The sequence below is a fragment of the Anas acuta genome, chromosome 8 (genome assembly GCF_963932015.1).
Source record: "Anas acuta chromosome 8, bAnaAcu1.1, whole genome shotgun sequence".
Lineage (NCBI taxonomy): Eukaryota > Metazoa > Chordata > Aves > Anseriformes > Anatidae > Anas > Anas acuta.
Genome location: NC_088986.1, coordinates 23,504,991 through 23,529,345, shown reverse-complemented (window position 1 = coordinate 23,529,345; position 24,355 = coordinate 23,504,991). Strand labels below are relative to the sequence as shown.

The 24,355-nt window shown below is 57.4% G+C and overlaps 1 protein-coding gene across 3 annotated transcripts; it reads right to left on the bottom strand.

The window, feature by feature from the left end:
- Window positions 1–2,695: 2,695 nt before the first annotated feature.
- TMEM121 (transmembrane protein 121) lies at window positions 2,696–22,445 on the bottom strand. Of its 3 annotated transcripts, none has more exons than XM_068690868.1 (2): window positions 22,423–22,445; window positions 2,696–5,109 (listed from the first exon to the last, which is right to left on the bottom strand). In XM_068690868.1, exon 2 carries the CDS (start codon window positions 4,646–4,648, stop codon window positions 3,710–3,712), a length of 939 nt encoding a protein of 312 aa, XP_068546969.1. In that variant the 5' UTR covers window positions 4,649–5,109; window positions 22,423–22,445; the 3' UTR covers window positions 2,696–3,709. The 3 variants fall into 3 exon arrangements, with proteins under 3 accessions (XP_068546969.1, XP_068546970.1, XP_068546971.1); XM_068690869.1 differs by lacking the exon at window positions 22,423–22,445 and adding an exon at window positions 21,206–21,400; XM_068690870.1 differs by lacking the exon at window positions 22,423–22,445 and adding an exon at window positions 16,021–16,267.
- Between the last annotated feature and the right edge of the window lie 1,910 nt (window positions 22,446–24,355).

The following is a 24,355-nucleotide window of genomic DNA, read 5'->3' as shown; positions in this document are numbered from 1 at the left end:
TCTCCTCCGAGGGCTGCTGTCCTCTTCCCAGGGGGAGGTCAGGAGGAAAATTTTATGAGGATTTATCCTTTATTTAGAGTCTGGGACCCTCCTGGTATGGCTCACTGCCTCCCGCCCGTTCCTCCGTGTCCTGGCACATACAGGTAAAGATTTATGCGATTCCAGGTGCCAGGCTCACCAGAAAGATTAATGAGAGATAATTTCTTACACAGAGGTTTATTGAGTTCCCCGAGTTCATTCGCCAGCTGTGAAGTGAAACATCTGAAAACAGTTTCTGAATACTAAGTTCTGCCTGGCAGCAGCGCAGGAAGGGAACAGTGCCTTTTTCTGCTCCTGGCTCTGAGTCTGCTGGGCACAGCCAGCTTCGTGTGCTCAGCCCTGGGAGCTGAGATGTCTGCTGGGGACAGAGGAGGCATTGCTGTGCTCAGCCCCACAGCATCCTCAGCCCCACAGCCCCACAGCCCCGTCCAGCTCCATCCCCCCTGCTGCTCCCCCAGCCCCACGGCTTCTCCTCTGGGTGACGGGGGACGAGGGCATCTGCTTCTCTGCTCTCTGCCCTCCCAGCTCCGACAACAGGACATCTCCACAAGGATCCCGCTGGTTCCTCACGTCCCGACAAAGAACTCGCAGGGATGTGTTTGCAAATGTGCTGTAACGTCAGGGGAGCTCGCATGGAAACACGCTGCAGTGCCAGCGCTTCACATCGCCTGCTCTTTGTCTCCAAAGAACTGCAGAAGAGGGCAATCAATATGCCTTGCCAGGGCCTTTTTAACGCTTCCTGAGACATTATGGTCGTAATGTTTCTCCGGGCTGCTGTGATCAATACATTCGAGGCGCTGAAGATGTCAAAACCACATAAAATCTTTATTAAGGCGAAATTAAATGAGCACGCGTGAATCAGTGACTTAAATGGATATTACCCTTCCAGGATGCCAGGCCTGGAAGCCAGACCCATGTGAAAAAAAAACAGGGCATTCAAAGTTTGGATTAAATTAACGAGAAACTCCAGCTTTTTGGCCAGGGCATGGAGCTGAGGAATGCAGGGGGACGGGGATCCCAGAGCAGAGCTCGGGGTGCCTGCCTTCCTTCCTCCTGCAGCGCTGGAGGGAGCTGGGGAGGTGTGGTGAGTCTGGGACGGGCAGGACTGAACGCCTGGGTTCATCCTGCTCAGCAAATTAGCCCAGATTTAACAAAATAAAATGAAATGTTATATTCCTGTATGAGGGTGGGGGTGACGGCACGCGGGGATGCGCTGGGTGGCACCGCGACGCGTGGCACTGCGTGGGGAGGGCACGCAGCACCCTGCCAGGGACAGGGGGTTGCAATAAAAGGGAATGGGCAGCTTTTATGACCTGCCCGATGAAATGCAGCCCGGCAGCTTCCAGCCCTCCCTACCGAACCACACCAAGCTCTCCAGGAGCTCAGAGCCATGGGGAGACCTGCGGGTCCGGGGGTACCTCACTTCACGTTCTCCTTTCACAGAGGAGCAGTTTGCCAACACACCTGCACAGCGGAGAGCTGAGATCTGTCTGCCCCAGCCTATTTAGCTGTAATTTAGCTCTCCCCACCCAGCAGCCAGGCTGGAGGCAGCCCTCCCCACAGCCAGCCGGGCTCCCCGCTCCCTGCGGTGCATGCAGAGCCGCGTTTTGGGGCCGTTTGGGAACCTTCCCTCATTTTCCGTGCCACCAGGGTTAGCCAGGGCACTGCCACCCAAACCCACATCCCGTGGGGACTCCCAGGCCTGCTCAGAGGTTACGGCGAGGGAAGACGAAGCATTTGGCACGCAGACACCTCCCAGGGGCCTGGCACCTGCAGGGCAACGCGAGCACCTGGAGGCCCCCCGTGCTCAGCGCCGGGGAGGAGCTGTACCATAAAGGCTCGTCAATTAATTACCTGAAAGAGTAACAGAACGTTATTAGATACTTGGGAGTTAATTGCACGGGTGCTAATCATGTGCGTCTTAATGGCACCGGTAGAGATGCAATATGCACTTCCATAGGTATCGCAGAATAATTTCGCCATTTAATTAATTCCTGCTAATACCTTTTAAATCACCTGCTCTCTCCCTCCTGAGGGAGAAACTTCTCCAGCCAGCTCTCCTGCAAACTCATGGTTGTTGGCAAGGATGCTGCTGTATTTCTCAGCGCATTTATTCCCAGCAGAGGAGCCCCCGCAGTGTCACCCCCGGGTGACAGGGTGTCCGTGGGGAGCCTGACAGCCCCGCGATGCGCCGCTCCTAACTTGGGAAGGCTGGGGCAGGGCTGCATGAAACGTTTTGGACAGATCGTGACGGGTTGAAAAGATGGAGACTCCAATGAGTTGTGGATCTAGGTCAAATCCAGCGAGCAGAGCCAGGAGAAAACGCGGAAGGAAAATGTAAACAGCGGCAGGCTTTTTATTCCGGTCTTCTCCAAATGAAATGCTTGGTTTAGAAAAAGCAAAAAATATCCAATTTCGGTGTGCTGGAGATGCAGCGTGACTGCTTGTCTCCCTTTTCCCAAGCTAAGGGAGCTGAGAGCTGCCCGAGCCCTTGGGGCAGTGTTTCGGCTGGACAAATATTTCAGCTTTTGCAAGCTTTTTGCTGCTCCGTGAGTGACTGGCACAGCACCGGGGGGCAGGAGGGGACAAGGGGGTTGGGCTGTAGGTGAGCTGCCTTCCCTGCTGCCCCCTCCAGAAAAGAGACCACACGAAGCCATCGTTCTCACTGGGCTTTTATTGTCCCGCTGGCCCTCGCTTCCCACCCCTCTGCCCAGGGACCAAGCCCCTTGCCACGGCTCGGGGGGCAGAGAAGAGGAGATGTCCCCAAACATCTGGGCTGGGGACATCCCCAGGTCTCCACCACCCAAGCAGTGGCGAAGGGCAGCACCGCTTTCCCGGGCGTTTTTTGCATTATTTTTTTTTTTAGTATTTGAAATATTTTCTTTTAAAAATATAGTAGCTGTGGAAAGCAGCCCTCTTTACAAACGCTTGATGCCGGAGTGAAAGGCATCGTCGCCGTCCTCCTCGGTGCCCGCGGGCGCTGGCACAGGACGGGGGCTGCGGGGCGGGCGCGTGGCAACACCGTGGGGAGGGACGGAGAGACCCTCCCGAAAATAGAAATCTTGTGCTGAGTCATCTGCAGTGAAGGAAATCCATAAAACACCAGCGTTAGGTCGGCTCCGGCTTGGCACGTATTGCTCCCGGCAGCGCCGGGACGGGGCTGTCCTCGCTGCCACCCGCTGCGGGGACAGCGGCACCGGGGAGATTATAAATAGGGAACTGTAAACACGACCAGTCGAGATAAGAGACACGGATAATCACGGGATTCACCGGTTCAAACGCCTGCCCTCCCCCCAGCCCCTGCACCCAGGGCCCCGTCCCCGCGCCGTAAAAAGGGCTCCGGTACTAAAATCTTGGGTCCAGGCTCGGAGTCGGGGTGAGGTGCTGGAGGAGTAGAAAGGGACGTCGCACCCTCAGCGGTCCTTGCTCGGAGGGGAGAATTTGGCAGGAGGGAGAGGGTTGGCTGGTTCAGGTCCTTTGCGAGTTCATTTGGTTTTCCCGGAGGACTCCTAGGGTTATACCTGAGATGAAGACGTCTTGGGGACCCTCCATAGCTCAATGACAACGCGGTTGGTGCTCCGTGCCCAGAGGAGCCCTCGCTGCTGGGATGTGTCCCTCGCGCTCGCCCTCCCCGGGGGCTGTGTGAACCCACGCTGGGCAGGGGCACCCGTCATGTGTCCAGGATCTCGCTGGCGGGGGACGGCTCGTGGGGGATGCCCTGCGTGCCGTGCACCGTCTGGTTGTGGGACAGGGAGTTCTGCTGCAGCTCCAGGGCGATGGCGTTCTGCGGGAACTCCTTCACCTGCCGCTTGTACTCCAGGAAGGTGCACGCCTTCGTGGCGATGGCGATGATGTTCTTGCCGATGAAGATGGTGGAGACCCTGCTGTCCTGGAACAGGACCATGTTGATGGCCCGGATGAAGATGGTGACGATGTTAATGGTGACCAGGCTGAGGACGGGGTAGAGCATCATTTTCTGGGGGGCGATGTGCTCCCCTTGCATGCTGATCTCGCTGAGGGACACGCAGGGCAGGATCAGGAGGAGGATGTAGCAGTAGAAGAACATGAGCCCCTCCGCCCAGATGGGCAGGCCGGTCCTGTGCGGCTCCCACAGGTTGGCCTGGATGTCCAAGATGTCCAGCAGGTCCAGGGCCACCCAGAAGAGGCGCCCCCTCAGGTCCTCCTTCTTCCGAAAGGTCCGTATGTACTCCATGCTGTCCAAGGCCACCAGCACCAGGTAGAGCCCCGGCACGCAGATGGAGAGGAGCAGGGTCAGGGCCTTCCTGGCCACCGTCTCCAGGTTCTTCTTGTCCGCCTTGTAGTTCTGAAAGATGAAATACAGCTTGATCTCCAGCACGAAGATGTACAGGAACCACAGGATCATGGCGTAGCCCCGCTTGGCCGTCTTCACCTCGGCCCCCACCCACACGGCCACGTAGCGCAGCACGATGAGGAAGCAGATGTCCCCCACCAGCACGATGATGCAGACGCCGATCTTGCGGGGCCCCTGGTTCTGCTCCACCAGGTAGGCGTCCATGAAGGCCATGCTGGTCATGATGACGATGGTGGTCAGGCAGACGTGGCGCTTGTCGGGCGGCGGCAGCACCATGGTGAGACGAGCGAGCCTCCACGCCGGCACTAGGGGAACGATCCAGCTGGAGGGGCACAGGGGGACATCAGCAGCCAGCCTGGGCACCGTGGGCTTTATCCCCACCCCGAGGAGCCCCTGTGGCCCCGTCCCCAGCGAGCTGTGCCCTGAGTCTGCCACCAGCAGCCAGGGCTCACACAGGGTCCCTCGTCTGCGTCCCCATCGCCGTCGCGCTCTCCAGCCCCGTGCAGTGAGGAGCCTCCTGGCTCCCAGTCCCGGATCCTCCTGCAGATCCCTGGAAACGTGGCAGGCGATCAGGCAGCAGGGAGAAGGAAGGGGAGGCAGTCTTGGAAGGGGGTGTCCCTGTGTCCTCACGGGGAATCACCTCCACACCGATCCCGGCGGGGCTGTGCCGTGCCCACGACGAACACCGTGCGCTCCTGCTGCGCCTGGCCACGTGTGCCTCCCTCCATCCCGTCACTCTGGAAAAGACAGAGGAGAAGGGGTGTTAGGGTCAAGCACAACAGCCCCCCAGCTTCCCCAGCCCTGCGGTGTCACCAGGGCACTGCTCACATTGCTCCCACCAGGCACTGTCCCCCCATGGGCACCCAACACCGTGCCCTGTGCGTGCCGTAACGCAGAGTGGATTTTTGTGGAAGACAGAGGCTGAAGGGAAGAAACCGAGCCTAAAGAACCACAGCCACCATCTGTCCCTTCACCTCGCTCCTTCCCAGGCTTCCAGTGAAAAATATACAGCCACTGCTCCGACTGCTTTTAAACCTGTGCCAGGTTTTACAGGGGATTTACAGCCCAGGATGGATAACTCCAGGTAAATTCGGTTCCCGAGGACCTCCTCCCGAGGACCTCCCTGTGCTGAGCAGACTTTCCAGCAGACCCAAGCTCAAACGCTGGGTTCCCTCCCCTCCCTTCAGCCCCTGCACAACTCAGGGCAGCCAGGGATGAGTCCTCAACCCTCACCAACGCAACCCCCAGCACCCAGCACTGTGTCTTCCTGCGTCCCCTGTGCTCGCTGCCAGCTGCTGGGCGCTGTGCAGGGCCTGGGTTTGTCCCCACACACAGAGCCCATCTCCAGGTACGAGGAGCAAGCGGCTGCTGGCAAGCCCCGAGGGCTGCTGTGGGTGGTGGAGCCGCTGTCAAAAGGCATCCTCGTTAATGCCAGCAGGCACTTCCCCGAGCCCCGGCCCTACCTGGCAAATTAGTTTAATTATTTAAGTGATTTGAATTCTGTCTATAAATAAAAGGGGGAGAGAGCGAGGCAGAAGTACACACACCGCTCTTCCCAGGTAGTTAGGATGCCGCATTGCTTAAAGCTTCATTTGCACTTTAATTGCTTTGATTTATTCCAGCTCTCCTGGATGTAAATCTGGAGCTCCCCTTCAGCTAGTCCTTCAGCAGTGCTGCCGCACCGCCCTGCCCAGCACACCCCCCCTGCCTGCCCAAAGGTCACCACCAAGGTGCCCTGTGCTGCCCAGCGCGTCCTCGGGGACACCTCAATGCATCCCCAACCCTCCTGCTGCCACCTTCCCTCCCCAAACCTCAGGCTGGGGGGCCAGGAGCTGCCCCCCAGGCGGTCCCTGGGCACTGGCCAAGGGGCTGCTCGTGCCCTGGGCTGGCTTCTGCGCCCAGCAGCTGCTCTCTGCCTCCTCCCAGGCATCTCAAGCGCATCCTGTGCAGGAAATGAGATTGAGGCAGATTTTTTTTTTTTTTTTCCGGGCCCTGCCCACTAATTGTGTCTGAAGGAGGAAGCAGCCCACTTGCTAATGATTACATATAATTTGCCGTGTAGGCAGGGCGAAGCGGGCAAAGAGCTGCAAACTGTTCCCAGCCCCTGCCCAGAGCAGGCAGCGCAGCAGGGCTGGCAGGCAAACCCTGCCTGCAGCCGCGAGCGCATCCACGCAGCAAACCCCTTTGGAGGGATCCTTTCTCCCTCCTTTCCCAAAAAATAGGACCTCAAGCCGAAAGTGCAAGAACCATTGCCTGCCGAGGGAGAAACAAAACAGCTTTGTTTCTGTGCTGGTGCCCACGGCACCCCCTCGGTGCCCCAGCTCCACGGCCACGCGCGCTCAGCTCAGCGCCCAGGGGTGCTCCGGCCGGGGCTCTCCTGGTGCCTGGAGCTGTGGGGAACACCCCCCTGCTCACAACCACGCTCAGCTGGGTGATGTGTGACAGGCGTGTCAAAAATAAAGCCCTATTCAGACATTTCAGGTGCTTAAACATAGTGTTCGGGGAAGGCAAATGATTCATTTTGACTTGTACAAAAAAAACGTAAAAATGATAATGCCATCCTTCAACGCTATCAAAACAATTTACTGCTTCCCCAGGAAAACCTGCTGTTTCTTTAGAGGAATCCCTTGGTGTTTCCAAGTCGGGGGATTTTACTCCAATCAGGCCCAAACCCCATGAGTAAAAGCACCCAAATCCCCCGGGCTGGAACGCCCCGTGCCCGCAGGTGCTGCTGCCAGCCCCCTGTTGGGGAGGACGCCTTGTTTTTGGCTGGCTGGGCTGTGCCACGCTCGTGCCTGGGGTGCAGCACATCGCGTGGTGACCTGGTGCATGTGCCTGGCTACAGAGGCATAACCGAGCTGCTCTGAGTCCCACCTGCGAGCAAAGCCCGGTGGCTCGATGTGCCCTGAGTTACAAATGGGCACGAAGGCGAACACAAGCCCAGGGCAGAGCAGAGCGCACAGCTTGGCTCCGAGTTCGGGGGCTCGGGGCTGCTCTTTTACGCACGATTCACTGCCAGGTCCTCAGATAACCCCACGTAGCCAATGTTAGGGGGAAGGAAAACAAGAAAGCAGTGCACAGCCCTCATACAACCACTTTTCCCCACTGCCAGATGGGGAGAAGCAGCGGTGCCCCCGGCACCCCCTTGGCAGGGGTTTGGGAGGTGGGAGCCGGGCGGCACACGGAGCATCCCATGGGCAGCCTGCTGCTGCTGCTGCCTCCGGGCTGGCCTTTGATGAAGAGCAATGGTCCTGCTTGTAATTAGCACGAGGCAGCTGCCCGCTGCTGTGGTGGAAGGGCAGGAGCTGGGCTGGTGACGGTGATGGAAGGAGAACGTCTGCTGGCTCCAGCCTGGCTCCTGCCCAGCGAAGTGACACCGATCCTGCAGTGCCTGCAGGTTCCCACATCTCTGCACCTCCTGGGGGGCTTGCCTGGGACAGAGCCCCTCTGGGCACAGCAGGGCTCACCCTGCAGTGACACCCAGCCCGCTGCTAATCTGGGCTGAGACTATAAGCACCTCGGCCAGGAAAAATCCTCCTCAGCATGAAAAGCCCCGCGGTGCTCCTCACCCTGAGCGGTGAAGGGAAGCCTGAATGATCTACAGACCCCCCTAGTAAAGGCTCCTCTGAGAACACCGTGTCTTTTTGTTATATTCAAGCACAGGAAAGCTCACCTCACAACTCAGGGGACAGCAAGCAAGGGAGAAACAGTGGGTGACTTGCAAATCCGAGGGAACTTGGCCTTGCCGCACGCTCACTGAATTTATTTTGGCAAGGCTGGCCCGCTGTTAATTATCGATGGCAATAGCTCACCACCAAGAAGTCTTAGCAGAAAGAGAGCTCCCCGTGGCACATCCTCCAGCAGACAACCGTGAACGTGACTGGTCTTAAATTAACTTGGGGGTCAGGGGGTGCCACTGCACCCCCAGTGCCAGACACTCCACAGGGTGATGTGCCATGGTGCTGGCCGGGCTCGGGAAGACAGAAGGCACACATGGCTGGTCCTCCACGTAGACACCGAGCTCAGGGTCACTCTCCCAACCCTACACACGTCCCAGCCAGCAGTGTGGGGGCAACGCTGCCACCCACTGCTCCGACATCCCCAGGAGACAAACAGCTCACCCATCTCGGCCCGGCGCAGGAGTAATGCCAGCCCAGAGGTCGCCAGGGAGACATTTCTCTTCCTCTGTTTTCCAGCTTTCCTCCTACCAGCCATCTAATAAATCTAATAAGATCTGTCTTGCTGGTGTCTAATTCAATTGCAGCACCCAGAGACCAGACTTCTTCCATCACTCACAGACCTAACCAGCTACATCCCTGGCATACGAGCCCGGCCACGGGGCTGCTGCAGGCTGCTCCAGAAGAGAGCAATTACCTGGGATCAGGGCTCGCTCTCCCAATCAATTACATGCCATAGGTTTTCCTTGGGTCACGTCTAATTGAATTATTGAGATGCTTGAACACCGTGGTCAGAAGCAGCTGACTGAAGGGCCTGAAGTCTGGGTGCTGGGCGAGGTCTCCACAGCACCTCTGATTCCTCCAGGAGAAGACTTCCAAGGTTGCATGCAAAGCCATCACCCAGCCTTGCTCTCCAAATTCGCTCCGGCACCTGGAAGCACAGGAGTGGGTGGCTCTGCTCCACGGAGCATCCTGGGCTGCTCTGCGCCCCGGTGCCTGCACGTTTCAGCCGTGCTCAGAGGCTGAAAAAGCTCTCCTCATCTTCAAAATGAGCACGCAGGCAGGATTCGTGCTCCCGAGCCTCCCCATCCCTGCAGGGTCAGCACCCACACGTGGGGGCTCTGTTCTGCCCCTTTGGTCCCGGGGCTGCTGGATCGCGCTGTTCCTACAGCACGGGCTGTAGGTTTTCAGGCTTCCTTTGCTAATGAATTTTTTCCTCCACCACCACACACACATACAAAAAAAAAAAGCCTTTTGCCAAATAAAGTGAAAAATTGATCTTTGCGGAGGGAAAACCCTGCTGAGGATGAGCACACGGGAAGGATCCCCACCCGGCAGCGAGCGGCAGCCTCTCCCCCAGGAGGATGTGGCAATTTGCTGCGCTGGAGCTCATTGCCAAGGAGATAAAATATTTATGGCCACTCTCCTTTGCTTTCCGTTTCGAGCCGTGGTGACTTATTTGTGACAAATTTACATGCATGTTCAAAGGCGTCCTCACATTCCTTCCAAGAACAAAAGGTTTGTTCCTCCACGCGGTGTTCTGCCAGCCGGGCCCGGCCACCCCATCTCCTCCGTGCCCGCGTCCGTCCCCGTCTCCAGTGCTCATTTTCCTCTTGGTAATGATTATCATTATGCTAAGAAAAATGGGTCATTTAGAGCGGCTTCTCCCCAAATGAAAGGCTGTGGGACACAGGATATCATTAAAATTCTAAACCTGGCTGCCAGCCTCCAAAGCTGGCTGCGGGCGTCTCTGCGGATGCTGAACCCCTTCGCGCCCGCCTGCCCCTGGGTGCCCAGCGCCCTGCTTCCCCGCGGCCGTGTTCCCAGCTCCTGGCAGCACCAGGAGGGGCCGAACGGGAAATGTTTTGCTTGGAAGGGCGATGCAACTCCTGCGCGAGCCTGAAATTGTTGTGTGCAGAGCTGTAAGGCAAAGCTAATCCATTTTGCAGCTCAGCCGGCTCCTGAAAGATGTTATTTAGGGACGGGGAACTACGAACCGCTCTGCCCCCCGCTGCGATACAGGAGGGGCAGGGGAGATTCAGAGGATGAGAGATGGAGACTGAGCCAAAACGGCTAATTTGGGACCTGCTTTTAACAAGGGAAACCTGCCCCGAATTGTCAACTTTTGAAGCTGATTTTTTTTAATGTTTTTTAAATCCCACCGAGCACGGGGAGCGCTCCTGCTGCTGGCCACAACCCACGGAAGGCACTGCTGTTGGGTCTCACGTACTAACCACTGACTTATCAGCATGAGTCGCTGCCAGCCCTGCCCTGGGGTGCCCAGGGCACCCAAAAACCATGGCCAGCTTCAGAGCCCTGAGACTACCAGGGAGAATGGGGCCGGAGACATGCAGGTGGGATGCAGAGCATCCCCGGGCAGGGCAGGGCGAGCATCGCTCCTCTGCGGGTGTCTGAACACCGAGTTAGTTTTGGTCCAGTGGTTAGGCTGAAAATCCAATACGAATTATTTCTCTTTGACCGCCATATAATTATGTGCACTCGGGTTTTTCAGCCAAACACAGAAGTGTGAAGAACGGCTAGGAGTCAATCTGAAATGCTTTGTTCAGCCTGGAAAAAGCTGTCCTTTCTCTCCACGGCCATTTTACCCTTCTCCTCCTCCGCTCACCTGAATGGCTCAACTTCAGATTGACTTCAGAATAGCAACGTGGTCGGGCTCCTCAGGAGGAAGAGACAACGAGCACCACGCGGGGCACCCCGCTGCTCCTTCCACCAGGCTCCTGCTTCCCTCTCACAGTGGGTCAGCTGTGTCACCACCCGAGCTGGGACCTCCTTCCCAGTCCATCCCATTTACGCACAGCACATGGCTGAGTAAGTAAGGAGCAGGTAAGGAGGAAGGGAAGAACGAAGCTCCCATAAGAGCCACATCTGCCCCGCTTCTGGCAGCAGCCAGGCACGGCGCACCGCTCGCCACCTCCCTCGGAGCCATCGTTTATCCCTGGCCTCGCTGGGCAGCATCAGCTGCGGGCGAGATTCGGACTGTTAGCAGTGATAGGAGGTGCTAAGATCCCATTACAGGCATCATTTCCTCTGTCAACACGCGGGGAGTTTCTATCACAGCTCCTGGTCGGGGCGCGCGAGGCAGGCAGGAGCTCGTTACCCGAGGGCTTTTATGGGGAGCGTGCCCTCTTCCCCACGCTGAAGCCGGGGCATTGATATTTTCTGCAGGAATCACCAGGGAAAGTCTCCTTTTTTGGGTAAAAACGCTGCATACCAGGAAGGGATCTCCAGGTCCTGCCAATAAATGTTGTTTGGGCACAGAACCTGCGGAGGTTTTGACACACGCAGTCCCCATGGAGAGCACCCGACCGCCACCCTCGCCCTCCTTTTCCACGTCACCCATCCCAGCAGAGGGAAAACAGCCACAAGGCTCCGTCCTCCTCTCTTTACCTGCACTTTGCACATCACCACATTATTTTATCTTTATCTTTGGGAACATGGAAGAGATTTATGAAGGCAAAACCGAGCACGGCCTCTCCACCACCCCTCACCTCCTGCTCTGGAAGCGGCAGAAGGCAGAAAATGCTCTGGCCGTGCCGGGATGCCAGCCCTGAACCCGAGCCTCACACTCCGCCCCCAATTCCACCAGGAATCGCAGCGCTGCCTGAGAGCCTCCAGCAGCCAACTGCCTCTTGCTGGCAGCTGTTCCCTTTGGCTCTGCGTCCTCCTGCATACTCACGGCAGGAAAATGGGATGGGTAATTTAATCTGAGCCTGCTAGAAGCAAAGCAAGATGCAAGCCTGCTCGTCCTCTCCTCTAAGTTTAGCCCGATAGTATATTAAAAAACCTGCTGCTGGGCACTCGCCAGCCCCTGCTTAGCTAAACCAAGAGGCTCTGCAAAACATCCGAAAATTCACCACCATCAGCCAGGACAACGCCGGCCCTTTGTTCCCCCCCTCCCCTCCGCTGTACGGCCCTGAAGAGTGATGGATAAACCGGTCTGAGCTCACTGATAAATAGTTTATAAAAGGTTCATAAGCGGTTTCTAGATGCTCTAATGAATAGTTAATCAATTCTCCTGGGGCCCACAGGGTCAGCAGATGGCTTATCAATGGCCATCAATTACGGCGCCTGCTGATGAGCTTATAAGCATCACTGGGAGTCCATCGATGCCAGCAGCGGGCTTAGAGCATCTACAAAGCCTTGCTAAATAATGCACGAACGACACAAGTTCCCTTGCTGAAAATCTGCAGAAGGCCACCCGAAATGGCATTCTTGGAGAGCCGAGGGAAGCACAAGGAGGGAGCGGCGGCTGCTGGGGCTGCAGCCAGGCTGTCAGCAGCACAGGGGCTAGCCCAGCGTGGCAGGAGGCAGGCTGCTGGAGGGAGAGGGTTTCCTACATCCAGCTCACTCCAAAAAAATCCGAATGAGCGTCCAACCATGGGCTGCAGCGAGGCAGGCTGCCCCAAAACCCAGCTGAGCCCAGCTCTGTGGGCACAAGCTGCTGCTCCCCAGGGCTCTGCCATCCCCACGGGACCGCAGAACGTACCCAGGAGTTGTGCTGCGGCAGCCTGAGACAAACCACACGTGGCGCTTGGCCTCCCCAGCAGAAGTGCTTTATTATCATTAAACGCAGAATAATTCGGGATGATAAAAGCAATTAAGTGTAAAAAAAAGGTAATGATCCGTTGCCTATTGCATCCAAAAGGTATGAAAATCCCTCGTAAAATTATCACCCCAGCACAGAATCGGACCTAAATATCTTTATAATGTAAGGCGGCGAACTTTGCTTACAGGCAGAACATTCAGGAGGTGCTCAATGAGCCGCCGGGGGCTTTCTTGCCATTCCCAGACCTCCGCGAGCGCAGAGGCAATTACAGGATGTTACAATCCTAACTTTTTTAATTGAAGATGAAAGACAAGAGAGCTCGGATAAAACCTGCTCCCAGGTCCATCCCGAAACGCGCGTGCTGAGGAAACTTCGCACAGACAGGGTCTGGTTTGGGGGCTCTGTGGGACCCCCCTGAGCCGACCCTGCCTGCGCCCTCGCTGGCCAGGGCAGACCTCACCCTGATCCATCCCTCGTTCTGGGGTCTGCACATGGAAACGTGCTTCTCCAAGGCATTTTGCAGCACGTTACCACCTTACACACCCCCATTGAGCCAGCCCCAAGCGTTTGGGTCTCCCGAGATGGATTATTCACTCACGGCTTCATGATCATGGCAATATTTTAAAGAGCGATCCAAAGCCATGCTTTGTGCTTCGCTTGCTGGCTCCAGAGCCTGTAAGATGTGCTTGGCTCTCGTTTAGAGCCTTGTTCTGCAGCCACGAGTGCCAGACGCTTCCCGCTGCCTCCCAGCACAAGCCAGCCGGGAGCCTGCTGCCCTTCGGCTGCGAACACACCCGGGGGCACCAGCTCCGTACCCAGCCCCTGCAAAAAACATCTCCAAAGCACGGCGGAGACAGGCTCGGGTTCAAAGCTAAGCCAGGAATAAATATGCCTGGCAACACCACAAGGCCCATCCAGGGCTGTGTGGCCACAAGCAGCATCGCCATCGCGTGCAGCTGGAGGAGCCCCGCTGGCACCGGGAGCTGCGCAGGGCTGGGAGGCTCTGCAGGTGTCACTGACACCAGGCAAAGAATAGGAAAAAAGGCATGCAGGGGGAGGAAACCCCGCTTAAAGGTGCACTGAAAGTTAATATAGCTGCAGAAATGGGCTCAGACTCTCAGCAAAAGGGAAAAAAGGCAGGAAAGCGAAATGCCGAAAAGCAATTTATGTTTTTTTTTTTTTTTTTCTGAAAAGCAAAAGCTCTCTGCTACTTTTCCCAGGGCGCTTTAAAACCTGAGCACATCCTAAATCCCTCGGAGCGTTCCCTAGAAATCTCCGGCCTTCCCCGAACTCTGCCGGTGGGCATCAGAGGGCGTGCAGGCAGTTTAATCCCCTGTCACGGCGCGTTTGGAGGCTGCGGCTCTGCCGGAGCAGCTCAGCACCCCTGGGGCACGCTGCCCTGCGTCCCATCACAGCCCCCCCCGGCCGTGCCAGCCCCAGCTCTGCTGGAAGCCAGCATTAAAGCCATGCTTCGGCGCCTCCTGACTGCTGCTGCCCAGAGAAGCAGCCCCAATTATAAGGGCGTTATTAATATTAATACGTTAATATAGCAGGGCTGGCAGCCTGCACTGGCACGACCGTACCTAGGCAGGGGAGAAAAGGATCGCTGGAGAGCAGAGAGATTGCTGACTGAGAGGGTAACTGGGACGCTCAAATTCAACAAAAAATCATAAAAAGAGCGTGTGTACAAACACATTTATATCTATATGCAAGGCTATACATCGTTAAGCTAAAGCACCGGGAGATAAAGTGGATCAGCCACAGTCCCGACGTCCTAAAATTAGTTTTTATGTAAAATAAGCGCTTGCTTCACAGAGGGCAGTTGGTATTAAGATTTATTTTCATCCCGACGCCTATCACTGATACGCTTGGCTAAAGCCTAGGGCACGTGCACGCAGCTGCCATTCACAACGTGTACGCGGATCCGTGACCTAGCCAGCAGGCTGAACACCTAAATCCCACTGCCCCACGCACATCCCGCCAGCCCCACGTCCCCCCTCACACGTCCTTCCCTAAAAACATCCGTGGCATTTCTCCACAGCCGCCAGCACCGACCTTGGTAGCTGCCATGGTGATGAGCGCCACGGAGAAGCCTATAAATAACACCCTGTGCCACACGCTGCCCCTTACGGCCCCCTTCTTTTCCGTTTTACCTTTATCCAGGCATTTCCCAGGACAAGCCCGTGGAGCCCGGCAGCCGGCTGGCAGCTCGCAGGCGCCTTGAATTAAACACAACGAAACAAGGCAAAAAAAAGACCACCAGAAGGCACTGGGAGGATTGCACAGGTAAATTTGTAAAAAAAATAATTTGTAAATCCCAAACCCAAACGAAGGGAGCCACTTCTCCCCTTTCTTTCAGCATCTCCTCCTCTGATGGATGGAGGCTGCCGCGTTTGCCTCTGCTATTTTTTTCCCTGTATTCTTTTCTTTTGCTTTTACAAAGGAATCGGCTGCCAGGCAGTTTTCAAACTACAAATTTCCTTGTGCGTGCAGGCGAGTTCAAAGCAACACTCCTCTCCTCCTTTGCATTCAAGGCAGGGTCTGCAGGTTGCGAGGCTTTCTGCCCGGCCTGCTCACACGGGGCACGGGGGGTTCATCCACATCACCCCTCACACAGCACCTCCACGGGGACGGGACCACCGGGACCTCGGCCACAAGGCAGGATGGGTGCCAAAAACCAGCACGCTCAGCACCAGGGGAGGCGAAATCCTTGCTGGTGATTGCACGTGGTGACTTCTGTGGCAAAGATGAGAAAAGCTGCGAAAGGCCTCTGCCTCGCAGCCAGATTTTTATGTTCCGTGCTGATTTCCCAAGGGGCTTCATTTGGGCTCATCATCCCCACAGGGATCAATAGGACCGCAGCTGCCATCCCAGCATCTGCAGCCAGCTTTGCCGAGCAGCAATGTGGCCTGCTGGATAAAGCAGCCAGGAGCACGGAAAGGCCAGGAGCACGGAAAGGCCAGGAGCACGGAAAGGCCAGCCCAGCTCCTGCCAGGAGCCACCAGCGAGGACTTGGTGGATTGTCCCCCACCCCCCAGCACAGGGGACGAGCCTCACCAGGAGCAGGGAGAGCCCTGCAGAGCGCGATGCCCTGCTGGCCCCTCCACTCCGGAGGAGCTAACACCAGAGGGAAACACGTTCACAGCCCACAGCATCGCCCTCAGCCTGACCCACCAGCACGTTTCCCCGTTACGTGCTGCTTCGGCTCCGATAAAGCTCCAGGGGAAAAATTAAGGCTGCGTTTTGTCAGGTGGCTCGGTGCGTGGTGATGGATTCCACCTCCAGTTATTAACCTCTCGCAAAAGCCCCGCGTTATCTCGTATGGCAGTAATATTAGGTCAAGCAGCTGTTGATAACTTATCTCCCCTTATCAGCGAGTTCCTTCGAGGCCAATATTTACTCACATCCAAGAGGCGTCGCTCTATTCCCAACGGCGCTCTTGGTGGAGGCAGACGAGAGCAGCTTTTAATAGATCCTGGGCACTTACGAGGCCCATTTCTTCTCCATGTGGGGAGAAGCCCTGCTGGCACAGAGGAGCAGGGGAAGCTCCAGCACAGACATCCCCAGGAACATGGGGTTTTGCCCTGCTGGCCCCAAAACACACGGAGAAAAGGCAGTGGGGCGAGGGCATCCTTCCTTCTATAGGTGCTGCACCACGGAGGCAGGTGAGCTCCTGCCTGGCCCCAAGCAGCCCCTGTGGCAGCCGATACCAATCAGGTCGTTATCCCTTAAAAGAGCCAGGAATAATTTATTAGTGCGTTTTGGGGAGTTAGGGCATTTTGGGGAATTAGTGCGTTTTGGGGAATTAGTGCATTTTGAGGAAAAACAGCCATGCCCTTAAGCAAGGGCAGTCAGCCGCCTTCAGATGCTCCTTTGCTCCTTTTATCTCCCGGGTCTGCCTCTCAATCACCAGCTGCACACCTTGTAATTTTCCTGCAGCGTGCACCCGAGTGGCCGAGCCCTGGTTTTATCTCACCAGGCAGTTATCCTCCCGGATTTCAGTAACAAACCCATCGCAGGGTCACCGGGGCGCTCGCCGTGTGCCACCGAACCACTTCAGCCACGTTGTGCTCGCTTCACCACGCAGGCTGGCGGCGTGCACGCAGGTTTTTGACACTCCTTTCCTTCTTCCTTTGCGTTTCCATGCCCGGTCCGCTTGGTTTTTATGACGAGAGGCAAACTGAGGTGTTTGCAGCTCCAGGAAGAGATGTCTGGGAGCCCTCTGTCCCCCTGGGTTGCCTTGTGGCATCTGTCCGGGGAGCCCATCCTCTCCTTCATTACCCGTGGTATTTTTGGTATTCTGACAGCGCTGCAAAGCCGCAGGCACGGAGCAGGACCCCACTGTGCTGGATGTGGTGGGAGCAGGGATCAGAGAGAGGAATTTGCATCCAGGAGAGCCTCCCCCACTATTTACTGAGCATGAAATCTCTCAGCTCAGGCGTGGGATGGGGACTGGGGGCGCTGGGATCAGCTCCAAGCGTTCCCCCCAGCACAGGGGGCTGTTTTAGCCAAGGGCTGGGAGAGCCCGTGGTTAATGTTCAGTCCGTGCTGCGAGTGGCAGGGACATTGTACGCGTGTCCCCTGACACCGTACCCAGCTGCGGCGAGCTCACAGCCCTGGGTACGGTGACATCCATCATAAGGAATCTCCCAGCTCCTTGGAAATACAGCAACAAGCTCCCCGGGGCTGGTTTCGGCAGTTTTATTCCTAGGTAATAGCCCTCTGCCTCATTTATAGCTGTGTCTAGACACAAAGAGAGGAAGGTGCTATAAATACTTGATGTAAAAACCCTGCCTACTCCTAATTCCTGCCTTCCACATCCCGAGCCTGCTCCGAGAACAAGGGCACCAGGCGCTGCCACTTGCTAGCAGGGACCCTGCACGGCTGTGGCTCTCCATGGCCCCAGGGACAGCTCAGGGGGTCCCCAGGGACAGGACGTTTTCTGCTCGAGTCCTGCTGTCTGCCACAAAACAGAAATGCCCAGGTGGGAAGGACAGAGGCGAGGCGTGCTGCAGATATTCGCAGCGAGATGCAGCCCGAGCAGCTCCGCTCCCGGTGGCATTTGTCAGCGCTGCCCTTCCAGGCACCCTCTGGCTACACAGGACACTCAAGAGGAAGAAATCAAACTGACCCACAAACAAGAGGAAGGAGAAGAACTCTCTAATCCTCTCAATCCTTTTTTTTTTTTTCTTTTGGATGCTAATTCATTATTGATCAAACCCATCAAAAATTAACATCACGGGATAAAACGCTAAAACGTCCGAGGCCTCCCAGCTCTCCAACAGCATTTACTGAGGTTTGCACGTGGTGATGGTGAGGTTTGCACGAGCTTGGGCAGACCCAACATCAGTGACACCGGGCACAGCAGGAGCAGCGAGCGGTGGCCCAAGGGACGTGGTGGGGATGTTGCCAGGCTGCCCAAGTGCCAAAAACAGCATCCAGGGGGGTCGGATGCTCCCCTGTGCTCCCTGGGGAAGGGGCCTGCAGGTACGGGGCACACTGCATGAAAGGTGCTTCCCCAGCACTTCAGTGCCTTGTTTCCCATTATAGGTCTGCTTTTGGCACTCCCCCACCCTCTTATCTAACTTTCTCTACAAAGCTCTTCTCCCTTTTTCATCTTTCTTCTGTGGTCCCTAGCCAGCAAAAAATAAAAAAAAATAAAAACCGTATTTATTTCCTTTTTGGAAAGCCTGAGATTAATCAGGCACAGCGGTCTGGGGACAGGAGGCTTCAACAAAGGTGGCTCTTTTACAAAGAAGCCTGCACACTTTTCTGTGAACTCCTCACTTAAAAAATAGCTTGGTGCTTAAGGAAAGCAAGAAAAGCCTTTGTTTTTCTGCTTTTAACGAGCCTGGAGGATGTTTTAATTAAGTTGGATAGGAATTTTCGGAGTTACTTGATGTGAAAATGCGAGCCTGTAAGAGCCGCCTTTGATGCTCGAGTTGTGTTTTAAACACTTGATGAGTCCTGCAGAGCTGGTAATCCTTTTAGCATAGCTAATAGCTGCTGCTGGAGTGCTCCCGAAATCCTGCTTCGCTCCTGGCTCTGCCCAGCTGGATGGAGGCTTCCCTGCAAATCCGGAGAGCTTTGCGCATCCCAAACCCAAGGGTGTCACGAGGGGCTCCAGCACATCGGATCGGGGTGGTGCCAGGCCACCCTGCACCCAAAAGCACCCCAAATGTGTGCTGGGGTGTGCAGAGCCCCCTGCTGCCCCCACCTCCGTCCCCTGCCTGCCCTGGGCTAAGAGCTCCCCTTCCCAGGGGTTTGGGTTCGCCTCTCTCCATGCCCAGAGAGATGCCCCAAATCTTGTAAGGTTTTCCCCTGCTCCGTGGCTCCGGGTTTGCTGGAGGGCCAGGTAGGGAAGAGCTGGCTTCGGGGAAATGCAAATATCTTCCACAGAGGATGCTGCAGGGAGAGATGAAAGCCAACTCGATTTGCATTAGTTCCGTAACTCTGGATGTTTTCCCTTCCCCGTTTAGACTGGAATCCACACACACACACACGCACATTTTTGCCACATAGCTCCTCGGTTGCCAGCTGCTCCTCCCAGAAGTTTTGAAGAAATCCCCGTTTACACACCAAGCTACTTGTCAAAGCATCCTCGGGCAGGCAGAGCGAGCGCCCCAGCCGGCTCCCATTCGGCACGGCCGCGCTGCTGCTCACGGTGGGCTCAGCCCCTCACCCCAAAACCTGCCCCAAAACCTGCCCCGTGCAGCCCCCCTCAGGTTGTGGCAGCGAGCAGGGGGTGCTGAGCTCCACCGCAGTGGCTGTGCTCGCAGGCAGCACGCAGCAATCTGTCACAAAGCAGATCGGGGGCTGGAAAGCCTTGAGGTCTGCGTGCTGCTCCCCAAGGTGGGTGTGAGGTTGTCCCCAGCCCTCCCGGGGACATCCCACCGCCTGCTCCTGCTGCGGGGAGCCGGGGCTGCGCTCCCCTGGGTTCCCTTTGCGCAGCTCCTTGGGCAAACCCCGGCTGTGCCACGCGCAGGGCAGGTTAGGGACGGTTTTGCTCTGAAGGCACAGAGGTAAACAGGATGGGGCTTCAGATCCGAGCACTGCCGGCGTCTCAACCAGAGGCGATTTTCTGCAAAACTGGCTGAAACAGGCAGCCCGACATCTGTTTTCATTCCGACAGCAAGAGCTTTGCATTGGGAACGAGAGGAAAAAAACCCGTTTTATATTCAGCCTGGTCTGCCGTTAGCTGCTGCAAAACCTGTAGAGAGCCCTAAAACCGCAGCATCCGAGCTGGTTTCATCCGACATCACGGATACTTGGGGGGAAGGGGATTTCTGGGGGAGGATTTCGCATGCGGAGATGAGCCCCCTGCATCCACCTCCGTTCCTGCAGACGAGCACAGGCTCGCCGGGCACACAGGAGAGAGGCAGAGGGCACGCGCTGCCCTTTCGGGTGGCTGTGGGGTAGGGGGATGGATGAGCATCCCTCCCCTCAGCCCGGCACAGCATCAGTGCTGGCAGCCTGAGGAGCTGGGCAGGACCCTGGGACCAAGAGCCTTGGGCAGATGGGGGGGGGTTTGGGCACTATGCTAGGCTCAGGACCACCCGAGGGTTCCCAGGATCATCTGAGGGTCCCCCCTTAACCAGATACAACACCGAATGGTGCTACCCGGATTTTGCACTGCGTGGCTATAAGACAGCATCTCCACGTCCCCGTGGACACTATGGTGAACTTAGGAATTCCAGCTCATCCTGAATATCCCTTCCCACCATCATCTAGAAAGCGTTTTGGCTCCTCTCTGCCCTTCCACCGCTGCACACAGCCACAGAGGCACCCAGATTCCTGGCAAGACCCCCCCGAAGGGACACAAGAACCCTTGTGCCCCCGCCAGGACTCCATCCCCCAAATTCCTCCAGGCGGGGAGCACCCAGGGGACACGCAGGGCTGAGCACAACTCCCGCAGGGGCTCGGGCAGCGCTGCAGATCCACGTCCCACACCCACACCCACACCAAGCCCGGCTGCCCCACGGATGGGGACAGAAAGGGGCAGGGGCTGCGGGTGGGGAGAGCTCCCGGGAGAATTCACCCGGGGAAAGCAGCAACAGGACCCCAGCACCGCCTGCATCCGCGCTGGGGGCAGGTTTGGGAGAGGGGAAGGTGGCAATCACAGCACCCCGGGGGGGCACAGGGCAGTGCCCCCCAGGCTGTGCTGCTTCCCCCACCCCGCTTTTTGTGGCTGGGAAAGGGAAGGGCTCGCAGTGCCGAGAGCATCCTCCCGAGCATCCTCCCCCCTGAGCACTGCCCCCACCCCACTCCCCACCATGAGGAGGGCTGGGGGAAGTTGAGACCCCCCAGAGAGGACAGGGACGAGGCTCAGCTCCCACAGGCTCAGCTCCCACAGCCTCCAGCCGAGGCCTATCCACAGCCCCCCCCCCTTTGGGACGGGGCGCCCAGCACCCCGAGCAGCAGCGGGATGCTCTCACCGTACCCCGGGGGACCCCCAGCTCCCACGGCGGGCACCCCAGACCCAAGTTCGCTCCGACAGCGACAGAGGCTTCCCCCCTTCCTCCCTCTCCCAAAAACGAGCGGGGATGCCCAAAACCGAGCCGTGCCGGAGCCGCCCGATCTGCGCCCTACCTGCGGGGTCCGCTCCGGATGCTGCAGCGGGCGCCGTTGGAAATGCGGGTGCCGGCTGCGGTGCAGGGGGGGCGGGCGGCTGCCCCCAGCCCTCCCGGGGGCCGCGGAGCCCCCCCCCGGCCGCCCGCCGCTCAGCCCCGCCGGCCCCGCACCGCGCCGCGCTCCGCCGGCCGCGGGAGGCGCGCTGGGGGCGGGCGGCGGGGAGGGGCGCTGGGGAAGGGAAGGGGGGGCTGCCCCCATCGCCCCCACCCCTTAGCCGGGAGGAGACGGCCCCCCCCCGGCCGTGGGAGCCGCCCCCGAGCCCGCTGCTCCATCCCCCGGCACCCCCCGGCTCCAGCATCCCCGGGGGTGGGAAGCGCCCTGCGGGATCCCGGCCCCGGCGCCGGTCCTAAACCTCGGGGATTTTGTCCCCATCCCTGGGATCGCCGGCCCCAGAGGCTGGGAGCCACCCCCGGAGGGTCCCCCGGAGGTGGGGGGCAGCTCACAGCTGGGGATCCCCGTCCCTGTTCTCAGCAGCCCCATAGCAGAGACCCTGCTCCATCCCCCAGGGAGCCCAGACACCCCCATGCCCCGTTTTATTGCCACTTTTCCAGCCCCCCCGTGCCCCCTCCCAGCCCCACCCGGCCGAGGCAAGGCACCTGTGCACTCAGGGGGTCCTTTCCCCCGCAGACCTGCTGCTGCTCATTAGTGCTCATTAATTACCCATGGCCAAACGGCAACGATGCACTCAGGGGCAGCGACACCCCCTGACATTTTGCACCGAATGGCTCCTTTTGGGTAGCTTCCCGTCGCTTTGCCAAACAGCTCGCTTGCTTCGTGAGGTTCCCGAGGAGCGTTTTGGCCTCCAAGTGTGAAGACAACATTCTCAGCTGTGTTTGCAGTCGCTTCACAAAGCCATGTGTGTGTGTGCGCCCTGCGTGTATGGATGGGGCAATTTGGAGACCTCTCCGCACACCACCGGTCACTGAGCGCACCCGTGCTGAATTACGCCACGCTCACACAGCTCCGAGGTTGCTACTCCAGCGAGGCAAAGCCAGCCCTTATGCTAATTTATCTATTTGTTACTTTAATAACTCTTACTTGCGTTTACTGTGCGGCTTAATATTGTCGACGCTCCTCAATTTCGGCACAAGAGCGCTCGCAGGGTGAATTATATCAGTAGAGGTTAATTTGCAGAAATGCAGCCTCCCAGCAGGCCGTACCCGGGGATTTTGTACCCGGAGAGCTCCGTGCGTCACCACGCTGCCCCCACGCACACCTGGTCACCTCTCGCCCTCTTCTTTCCGTTTCCCACCCCGTCACCCCTCTCTGTTCCCGTTCCTCCCATTTTTCCATCGCGTGCTCTCCTTCTGCTTCCCCCCTGCTCAGGGCAGGAGCCTGGGGAGTCTGACCGTGAATCAAAGCCTCGGTTCAGCTGAGCCGATTTGGAACAAGGGGAGAGGATTTCACGGGTCCCTGTTCGGAAACACGCGTTAGTTCGTCGCCCGTGCCATAAATCTGCCCGTTGATCCTGCCGGAGCTGGAGGAATAATTGAAGCTAATTGATTTGCTGATCGGTGGAAATAAATCATGAATAATTTATCCGACGAATATTATTCACCCATCCGTAAAGCTGGTCAGTTACTGAAAATAATTATTGCAAACACTCTGTTTTTTCAGTTGGTGGCTCCAAGAATTTGCAGGCACCCCGGCGGGGCTCCCTGCAGGTGCAGAGCCCAGGGGTGATGGAGCCCACCCCGAGCACCTCCTCCTACCTCTCCCCCTGTTCCTGCATGGCTTCCCGAAGTGTCAGGGCAGATCCAGCCTCTAAATCCCCTGCTCAATCCTAAATGTTGAAATATGCCCCCAAAACCTGTGGTTTGTGGCATGCCCCCAATGTCTGGCGCTGCCCCCATGGGCGCTCTTGCACATGCGAGCACCAGGAGGAGAGGAAAGGAGAGGCTTTGGGGCTTTGTAAATTCTCTGAATTTACAGTTTATTTTCCAGTCCTCGCGTGTTAGGATTTCTGAGAAGCCAACCAGTCTCTGGAGGCTCTCCGTGTTATTTGCCTTCCAGCAGGAATCCTAGCAGATCCTCCCGTGGCTCCCAGATCTGGCGGGGGCAGCTCCCCTCCCTCTGCCTTTCCACCCCCAAGCAATACACAAGCAGCCTCCCCGTTGAATAAACATCGTCGCTTCCCCAAAACATCCTCTCTGAGTGATTTCCTGGCTCGCAAACATTCGCAAATCTGTTCTCTCTGTGGCGGGGGGGGGATACCAAGCAGCGGGAGCTGTGAGCTGCCTGGCGTGTGAGCGCTCCTGTGCCGGGCTGCTCTCCTTTGGGAACGAGAACCTCCTCTTCCAGATGAACCTGGCACAATTTGGGAAGCCCTCCAGGAACCTTCCCATGTTGAATTTTGGTGGGAATAGGATGCTGCTCTCTGCACCCATGGGGGTACTGCCGGGGAGCCCTGGCACCGGGGAGGGGACCTCCCGTGTGCTCCTTGGTGGGCAGGAGAGGGCACGGGGACACGTCCTGCGTGCCCTGCTGGCCTCACCCCTGAACCAGCTCAGTTTGGCCTGCTGGAAGTGATTTTGGTGCCGTGCTGGCATTTTTCACCTTCAGATCTGCTGCTGCGCTTGCTTAGGAGGAGGATGGGCCTGGTGGCCCCGGCGGAGCAGAAAGAAGGGGGAAAAGTTTGCTCAAGACAACCTAATTGATCTTAATGAGACAGGAAGGGCTTTGTGCTGCAAACACCCCTGTTTGTGCTGCGGGCTTAATGCGATTTCTGTCTGGGTTTGATTACTCTGGGGAAGTCCTCTGGCCTAATAAACAGAGCCACAGGGAATTAGCACTGATAATTTCAGAGCCTGCTCTCGGCCCCAAACCGCACAGCCTTCCAGGGTGGAAGCTTACCAGGGGAAAGGTAATTACGAGAGGATTCAATTAGCTGCCAATTACCAGGCTGCTCTGGAGGGTGGGCAGGGGCCAGGGCTGGGTGCCCGGGCAGGGGACGAGGGTGACAGCGGGTCCCTGGGCACCCAGCCTGGGCTGGCACTCCCAGGAGGCTGGGAACCTCTCCGCAGCGAGCCTCGTGGTTTTCCCCCAGCTAAGAGCGATGAAAGCTGTTGTTTTCAAGGAAAACACTTTTTTTTTTTTTCAGAGCCTGGA

Excerpts from the sequence above, each read along its gene's own strand:
- TMEM121 (XM_068690868.1), bottom strand. The coding sequence starts at position 4,648 with ATGGTGCTGCCGCCGCCCGACAAGCGCCACGTCTGCCTGACCACCATC.